The following is a 10,071-nucleotide window of genomic DNA, read 5'->3' on the forward strand; positions in this document are numbered from 1 at the left end:
ACAAACTACTTACTGTATGTGTGATTTGTAACATTAATCTATAATAGAGGATTTAAAACAGGACAGGATGTTAAAAGTACCCCTGAATACACACGTAGCTAGTATACTAGTATCAGGTATTTGAAACACAGGCTAGCCTGCAACCAAAAGTAATGGTGTAATGGCTGGTAAACAAAAAATACATATGGATGTAAAGGCACAAGTGATTTAGTCTTCACCACACAGCATAACAGCATAGGATAGAGGTTTAAGATAAGGTGGAGTTGCACTCACGTGGCATCACAGCAAGGGTGACGTTGCAGGTAGCAGAGCGGATCTTGTTGCTAGAGGTACAGATGTAGAATCCCGAGGTTTCCTTGGTGAGATTGTAAAGAGACAAGATGCCTCCCTCTGAGAATGAGAGTTAGCGCCCGAATGTTATATTTCATGGTATATTCCTTTACTACACAGTAAAATCCTTAGTGTTATTTTAACTGACACAAACACACAAAGGTTTGTACTTACTATCTGTGGTCCTCGGGTCTGGAACACGAGGTGCATTCCTGACATCCCGAGCTTCCCACTTATATGCTGGTGTTGGGGAGCCTTCTTCAGACAAACAAGTCATGTTGATGTTCTGGCCATACTCAGCTTTACCCTGGATTTTGCAGATGGGTTTTGATGGAGCCACTGGCAAAATGAAAAGAACCATTTCATGTGATTATTAATGTGTCTCCACTGGTGTTCACTTGGTTTGATCGGATGAGTAATTGAAGAGGGATTTGAGTATTATGCTGATAAATGTAAATAATAAACATTTGATAACCTCCAATCTAATCCCATCCACATGCAATCAGAATTAATTGACTGCAACACAATTAGGAATGGATTCACTTTGAATATGATGATGATTTAAAATACAGTATATTACGGGCCATTACACAGTACTATCACCCGTGTGGTGGCAGCTAGCTTGCCCTCATCGTCCCCAGGGATCAGGACTCGACACTCAAACACCCTGTTCTCTGCCAACGTGATGGACGTCAGCTTCAGGTTGATCTTCCCTTTTGCGAGGTCATGGTCAAAAGTCACACGACCTTCATACTTCTGTTTGATGTCAAGAGTCCCGGTGGAATAGTAGGTGAGGACCAGGGACTGTTGAATAGCAAGAAGAGCAGAACATTAAATAAAGAACAAAATAACATTTTCTATTTAAAAGGTGGTGCAAGTGATTGTTTTTTTATCTGACTAGACCATACCCGGTGAAGGGCGCAGGCGAAAGTAGTTGCAAAGTTGGGGTTAATGCACGTCCTGTCGCGCGGTTTCTCCCCCGTGCGCGCCCCGTCGTGGCGCCCCCCTATTTTGGGGTACCAAAAGCGTGGGACAAAAAAATCCAAAAGTGAAAAAGAAAAAAGAAAAAAATGCAACATTTTTTTTTTATTTTCCTGGGGTCCCCGCGCACCCCTGTGGAACATGGCGGACCCCTTCGCCTGTTTTTTTAATATTATAGGAGGGTGTTGTGATGTATTTCATATAAATGTAATTTCAGTAATGCATTGAAGCTGGTATTGAGGCGGTACTAAAAGAGGCGGTACTAAAAGAGTATTTGTAGTAGTAGTATTTACTCATTTGAAGTACTCTTAAGTATTGTTACTCAATGTATTTTCTTGAAAGTGTTTTTAATGACTTTATTAGCTTTAAAGTTTTTTGACAGATTTTTAAGTATTTTTACTGTTCTTATCAACTTTTAGGTATGTGTAGTGTATTCATCAATCTTTAAGTGTTTTTACTCTTTTTTTCAACTTTTCAGTACTTTTAAGTATTTGTACTCATGTTGAGTACTCTGAAGTATTTTTACTCAAGGTATTTGAGTATTCTCTCCGTCCCTCTCTCTCTCTCTCCCCATCCCCCTATTTTCACAACGCATCGCGAGGCGTTGTGAGCTTGTAGATCAGCTATTTTCACAACGCATGGCGACGCGTTGTGAGTTGATGATGCAACCTTTATTGTGAAGGAACGACTGGAAGAACGTTCATACAGGTTGTTGATAAGATGTTTAACGTAGCTGTTAGCCGTAGCATGCTAATTGCTAACGCTACCCAGTTGCAAATTTGGGTTTAATGCACGTCCTGTCGCGCGGTTTGTCCGCCGCGCACGTCCCCGCGCGTCCCCCCCCCCGGCGGCCCGCGGTCACCCCTCCCAACGGGCGTATATATATATATATATATCAGCACGGAGAATGGCGTAGGCATGTTACTCGCCCGGCCCGGGCCGTCTGGTCATGTGTTTACTTTCCACAGAAAGAATTGTAGACGTAGTCAGAGAGTGGGCGGGGTCTGGGTGTTGCCATGTCGGCGTACTGTAAGCGCTGTAGGGCCAATGTTGGTGGTATAGGGTTCGTTTGGTTTGGCCTCGTTTTCATAGATCTTGCTGCTTGTTTCTCTCGCGAAACCTGGCAACGAAACCTGGCAACGACGCATGCGCAGTTTGATCAAGAGTCCACCCTACCACCAACCACCAACCACCACCACCAACCACCACCGTGAGCTTACTAGAATTATAATAGGATAAATGAGTACTCTCTCCTCTCCCACCAGAAACTGGGATACACCGGTTACTGAACAAACAACACTATGTTTATAGCAATGATTACTATCAGAATATAGAGCTTTAACTTATTAACCAAAAACTTTGTTTTCACCCCAAAAAATATCACTTTACACCATCTTTAATTCCAGTGATACTGATAGGTATCACTTCCAAGTTGTGCATAATCATGTGCCTGTAGTATAGTAAGCAAGCCATGTATCTCCTGTTTCTGTAGCATGAGGCGGCTTGATGTACAAGTACAACCCCCAGCCATGATGTACAAGTTCACCCCCTGGACACGACATTAGTATGTCACCGGGACTTATTCCCAATCCAACCCTTGATGCTGAGTGCCAAGCATTGGTCCCATTTTCATAGTCTTTGGCGTGACCTGGCCAGGGAATCGAACCCCAACATCCCAATCTCAGGGCAGACACTCTAACCAGAAGTTAACCAGCACTGGTTTCAAATACCTGTAAACAAGCTTGAACACATCACTAAGTGGACCTCACAAAATTGCATTTCACTTCTTGTACCTGTATGAGCAGTGCCAAATAAACCTTCTGGATGATGTAGAATTAATAATAATACTTTATAGCACCTTTTCCAAATACAGTTTACAAGGTGCTTTCACACACACACACACACACACACACACACACACACACACACACACACACACACACACACACACACACACACACACACACACACACACACACACACACACACACACACACACACACACACACACCTCAGCAGTGCCAGGTTTGAATCCCTGAACAGTCCAAGTGACAATAATGAATGAGTCTTTGGCGGTCTTCGGGCTCGGCACGAAAGAGCAGGGCAGGGTGATGTTATCTCCTCTGGCAAACTCATACTCTTTGCTAGGAATTGTTACCTGGAGGGCCCCGGCCATTGACACCCCTGTAAACATAAATGGAAACAGAGGTAAAAAACTTTCCCCACAACAACAGAAAAGACACTAGTAGTCTAGTAGGCCTACTATTGAACCTTGAAGGTCCGCTTTAAGTGGTTAATTAATAGGCTATTGATGGGGGGTTCGTTACTGTTGACAGCGTGATCGGCCTATGTGCAAACTAAACATGTAAAATACACAACATCTTTTCAACAAATTATAGCCCCACACACACACACACACACACACACACACACACACACACACACACACACACACACACACACACACACACACACACACACACACACACACACACACACACACACACACACACACACACACACACACACACACACAGTAAGACATTTAAGTTCATGAAACGGCTGGATGTATCCACTAACAGCATCATTGTGGCTCTCTCAAGTCCCATAATGAGCAGTTCTCGGTATGCATCCAGACTAAGGGTGCACTGGCTAAAAAGCCTGTATGTTTTGCCTGTGGGATAAGTTATGTACTATTTTTTATATCTTTTATTGATTTTTATTGCCTGTGGTGTTTCTTTTATGTTTATTCCTTGTATCTGTATTTGGACCTGAGTCCGCTAATAAAGATTGAATTGTATAAATATTTAGAGAACCCTGGTCAGATTAGAGATAGAGGGGGAGGATAAGACACAGTTCAAGGGGTATGATTGAGTGGAGGAGAAGAGAGAGAGAGAAACAGAGAGAACACTAGAATACTCGCAATTCTGGGAAATTTCAAAGTGTGGTTGCCCTGACGACAGTTGCGGCCGCCGAGACTCGAGGAATACCGTTGGAGGCCGCACGTTGTGTGATTTGAATTCGGTGCCAATCAGATCGTGCGTTCTTGATACGTGGCGTTTTGACTTTAAGAAATAGGCCCCTCCCACTAAAGAAACAGGCCCCTCCCACAAATAAAACGGGCCAATAATATTGTCACCTCACTCCAGAGATCACGTGCATTTCATTTTGAGAGGATTGTTCCCCCCCAAAATCATGTTTTTGCATCAAACGGTTACATTTTGCCTATTTGTGGTGCCCCCTATGGATCAAAGTGGAAATTCTTTTGGGGATTTGTTGAGTAAACCACTCTCGACATGTAACGCTTGGATATGGTTATTGCATGGGTCCAGAGATCATGTGTACCGATTTTTTGTGAAATTTGGACAAAATATGTAGGAGAAGGTGCAAAAAGTGTGTTTTGAAGAAAATTCTAAATGGTGTAAAATCTATCCAGATGCAAATGGGCGTGGCCTATATAGGGAGTTGCGTCATGACCCAAGGGTCCAGGGAAAGATTTTTTTTATTCTACGACCTACAGTTCAAGAGTTATAGGTAACGTAAAGGAGGTTGTTATAGCGCCACCATGAGGCCGATTGCTGTAATTATTTTCTTAATAATTTTGCACTAAACTATAAACCTCCCCACCAAGTCTTGTAACTCTAGCCCTTACGGTTTCTGAGAAAAAATACTTGAATGGGATTTTTTTCATTCAAGTTGATGGGGAAATGTAATGCACTAATAAATTAATATCAATTAAACTATTTAACCAATCTCTTAGCAAAATACAAGCGCACGATTCCCAGTGAATCCGGTCAATTTGACATATGGCGCGAGTGTGGGAAAAACTGCGGGAGGAGTAGCGTGCAAAAATAAACTGTTAGGGCCTCGGAGGATAACAATAGTCTACTAAATATTTAGAAAATCAATAGCGTGCTCGCCACTGCTGCAGCGATCCCACAATAATAATAAAGTCGGAAGAGTGCTATAGTCTGGTTGTTAGGGCAACCACACTAATTAGTCTTCCCACGAAATCCGTCCTGTAGCTCCGCCCACACAGTTTACCTAACCCCCGCAATCTATACATCAAAAAGTGCGGCTCGGCCGGGACAAGCGAGCGATTACTTTTCTTGACATTACGTGTTACCACGGCGACTTAATACGCAAGAAAAAACGTCAAAAAATGTTGTTGTTTTTTTTTATCGGAAAACCTCACCACACTTCGGAGCCACATTACTCTGGCATACTGTTACGTAGAAACATGATTTAAACGTGAAACAGCACACGCTAACATAGACTTTATCGCAGTTCAAAGTTTGGGCGTTTTTAAGACAACCTTCGAACTTAGAGTGCGGACACGTCTGAGGTCTCCCCCGGAAATCTACCAAACAAATCGTCCTCGCGGCCAAAATATTCACTTTACACACATTTCTTTTCTTTACACACATGTCTTTTATGTTGCCAAACTTGTCTTCTTTCACACAATGTGACTACCAAAGCACAGAGACATACAGAATGTGAAATGCAGCCTTCTGAGCAAAATGAGTTCCATCAGGCTCCTCCATTGTGACTCGTGTTCATTTATTTATCATTTGGCAACAAACAAAATTATTTAACTCGCTCTTATAACCAAGTTTTTTTTTTTTTTTTTTACCTCAATGTGTCAGGCCACTGACAGTAAAAAACAAGTAATAGCATTTCACTTTTACTTTTTGCGATATAACCAGTTTTTCCGGACCTCTCCTCTCCTCTCCTTTCTTTTTTTCTTTAATTTTTTATCCCGCGATTTTTGTAACCCATTTTTTTCAACCGGTGCCAATTTCCTAAGTGATCCTGGGCGCTACACCAGCCCTACACCAGCGCTACACCAGTCCCCCACAGCCTGGGGAGGCCAGGGCCGAGCTCATGCTTCCTTCAGTGCATGAGAGCCAACTGACCTTCTTGTCACCTGACAGGGGGGAGTTTCCCTGGTAGGATGTAGCGCGTGGAAGGAACACGTTATTCCAACCAGTTCCCTTCCCCTCCATCAGGCGCCCCGGCTGTCATGGGGGAGGCGGTATAGTGACCAGGATTACTACATGTTTTTGTGAGGGTATTAACTACCCTGGGATACACGGGGAGAACATGCAAACTCCACACAGAGTAGGCCCTTTCGCCAACCCCACCTAGGGTATGGGCGCTGATGACGCGGAGGAGTGGACACGCCCCCAGCGCCCACAGCGTCCCCGGCCGGAATCGATCCCAGGACCTTCTTGCTGTGAGGCGACAGCGCTACCGACTGCGCCACCGTGCCCCCTCCTCTCCTTTCTAATGAGCATCAGTGAGGACCAATTATATGAAGATATGGTTGAAATGGCACATTTAATACATGATAACAAACAGACATAGTAATCATTAAGATGATGAATTATGTGAAACAGGTGTAAATATGATCTTTTAAATTGAATATATAATATATATAATAATATTAAATTCATCTCCACCTTGACAGGAGAGGAAGATACTCAGCACTGAAAGATATTCCATGAGACAATATCAACATAACATATATATTTGCATTTTAATTATTCCTAAATAACACAACACCAACATAGACAGCCACATTTGACTCAAGTTCAATAAGAGAAAACAGCAAACTAAAAAGTGTTCTCTGAAAACCGCCAGGCCGGCTTGCCTACCCAAGGCTCTGTCAGTCGTGGGGTGCCAGGACACGAGGACGCTGTGGGGGGATAATAGTTTGTACGACAGACGATGCAAAAAAAAATTGAAGCGCCCCCCATATAGACAGAGGTAAAAAGGCTTTTGGAGGTGCGCTCTATAGAGACCCCTCAACATGCCAATTGGGACTAATGCATTGAAAAGACATGCTGTATTTGTAAGTGACCACCCCGCTCAGGATCAGTTCAAGATTTGTGGTATTGTTTGTAAAATTGTCCCTCCCTGGTAATGCAGTAAGTCAACGGAATGGAATAGTTGTGCCTCGTTACGCCGCTGCCTAAATCTTTCATATCGACCTCATGTGGCGCTGTAAAATCCCGCTTCATATTTTTGTATAACTCTTGTATAAAACTTCCCCCCCACTGGATTCCTTGGATCATGATGCAACTTCACACATAGGCCCCACCCATTTGTGCCTGACTAGATTTGCTTGATGATGATCTGATGACTGATCCAATCTGCCCCAAAAATCTACAAGCTTGCAACGTGTCACAATACGACACAAGGCAAGCTTGTTGATCTGCTATTTTCAAAAAACTGTAGACAGCATTTGACAAATCTTCTCTTATTGGGGAATTGCGTGGCACAAAATCAATTCAAATGGGGGTCCGCAGCCAAATACATGTTATGCAGGGGTCCTTTTTATAGTTAATTCTGTTTGCCTGTAATTACATTCATTAGATTCAAATTCAACAAACTTAACATATCTTCAACACAACATCCAGTCATCCCTTATTTGGAATCACAGGTTGAGGGACCTCTATGGAGCTCATCTCCAAATGCACTTTCACTTCTGTCCATATGGGGCGCCACAAACACCATTGTACAAATCTACTCCCCCCCAGAACTTCCTCATGTCCTGACCGCTGCAACCCACGACTGACTAACCCAGTCCGTGTGCTGACTGACTGTGGTTTTATGAAAACGTAAAACTTTTCCAAAATGTCTTGAAGCTATAGTATTTGTAAATGTGCACATATAAATACATACATATTATTGAATACTATAGAAGCTGAGGTTAGGGGATGTCTCTGCATCATTATTGATTGACAGCAAGGTTGTAAATACTGGTCAAGATCCTTTATAAAAACAACTACAACATTGATTCAATTAACATGGTTTTGATGTATTCAAACTCAGCAGCAATACAATATTGTTGTCTATGTACAGCCACATATTTGTACATTGAATTTCAAATACTAAAACACTACTTCAATATATCTACTAGTAATAATAGTGATATATCAGAGCTAGTAATAATAGTGATATATCAGAGCTAGTAGTAATAATATTTTATACTCACAAAGGAGAACGCAGGGCAGAGCGAGACCCATTTTGTCCTGAGATGAACAACTCTGAACAAACTTCTGCTTTCTCTTTACACTGAACTAATAGCTACTGCTGAGAGAGAGAGAGAGCGAGAGAGAGAGAGAGAGAGAGAAAGAGAGAGAGAGAGAGAGAGAGAGAGAGAGAGAGAGAGAGAGAGAGAGAGAGAGAGAGAGAGAGAGAGACATGGGGGGGTGAGAAAGACATTGCATTTCTTGTGATGAGCTCTGCTCTTCCTTCCTGTGGTTTATTGCAGAGTTTGTCGTATGCATGAATAAGAATATTAATTAATATCTTGCATAAACTTCTTGTTCTATAGGATCCTTACATATGACAGATTATGTGATTTATACATTTAGAATAACATTTTAAATGTTAAATTTAATTATAAAACAACAAGTGCATCATCACGTCTTCAGGACAGATTACTGACCATTCCCACAAAGATGCATGAAATTCCACCCATCTGTACTTGGTTTTAACCTCGACCTTGTCACTTTAAGCTTTGAGACCAAGAAGTTGATCATCTCTTTATGGCAGCCTGCTGATCAGACAGACAGACAGACAGACAGACAGACAGACAGACAGACAGACAGACAGACAGACAGACAGACAGACAGACAGACAGACAGACAGACAGTATTTATACTTTCATCATCATTGAAAGAGACACCAGTGACCTGCAGAAGAGAGGGTGTTCCCCAGGAGAAGAGGAACATGAGCACTTAGTCCATGAGCCAGAGCCCCAAAATTGAGCAATGATTATCAAAAGAGTGGGCAAAACCATACCTATATTAAATTGTTTATAGGGTCAATATAAGTAGATAAATATAAGATAACCTTTCCACAGGAGCAGCTTTTTCATATTTTCCCCATACGTACATGTGAAAAAAGTACAACATTTAAACAATAGTTATCATAATGAAACCTCCCCAGTACATGGAGACAATGATTTATCGTATTACAAGTTTTCTGAAATTGTATATTTAAATATGCAAATTAGGCATTTAGTCCATGAGTGAGAAATGAGAAATGTTGTCATTTTTTCACCTGTCATGTACGTATGGGGAAAAAAACTAAATGTGTGATAACTATGAAAAAGCTACTCCTGTGGAAAGGTTATCATATATTTATTTACTTATATTGACCCTATCAACAATTTAATATAGGTATGGTTTTGCCCACTCTTTCGATAATGAAATCTTGTCTGGCTCATGGACTAACTGTGTTCTGGCCAGAATGAGGACAGCTACCACGGGCGAGGGTCCGGGGGAGGCAGGGACCCCCAGCCGGTGAAGGGCCAGTGGTAGCTACTGTACCCATGAATGCTATGCAGCCTGTCCACCTGCTGGGGGACCTCATCCATGAGAGGCTGCCTGGAGGATAGCCAGGTCACAGGCAAGGTCATTAATAGTTTACTAAACTAAATAAACAAAACTCACTGACGAAACATTTTAGTTAATTGAAACAAAACAACAATAACTACATGAAACAGTATTGTGTGTTTACAAAACTCATTAAAATTACTTAAAATCATAGAGAGACGTCTGTTTAGGTCTTTGTCAATAGCCAATATTTATTTTCGAAAATAAATGCGCCACATTGTGAGCTTGTAGATCTGCTATTTTCACTATTTTTCTGAGATGTTTAAATTTCACCCCTGACTACCCTATATAAACGTAAACTAACATTAAAACTAATAAAAAGTAAGCTAAAATGTTCAAACAAATAATAAAT

General features: G+C 41.8%; 1 protein-coding gene across 1 annotated transcript; it reads right to left on the reverse strand.

The window, feature by feature from the left end:
- Nucleotides 1-247: 247 nt before the first annotated feature.
- On the reverse strand, nt 248-8,362 carry LOC311061172 (cell surface A33 antigen-like; the record flags this gene model as incomplete). Its single annotated transcript, XM_084079729.1, has 5 exons — nt 8,312-8,362; nt 3,323-3,495; nt 921-1,134; nt 505-669; nt 248-390 (listed from the first exon to the last, which is right to left on the reverse strand). The coding sequence occupies exons 1-5, from the start codon at nt 8,340-8,342 to the stop codon at nt 248-250; spliced, it is 726 nt and encodes a 241-aa protein (XP_083935855.1). The 5' UTR covers nt 8,343-8,362.
- Between the last annotated feature and the right edge of the window lie 1,709 nt (nt 8,363-10,071).

This window comes from Gymnoscopelus microlampas (assembly GCF_963454915.1).
Source record: "Gymnoscopelus microlampas genome assembly, chromosome: 15".
Taxonomy (NCBI): domain Eukaryota; kingdom Metazoa; phylum Chordata; class Actinopteri; order Myctophiformes; family Myctophidae; genus Gymnoscopelus; species Gymnoscopelus microlampas.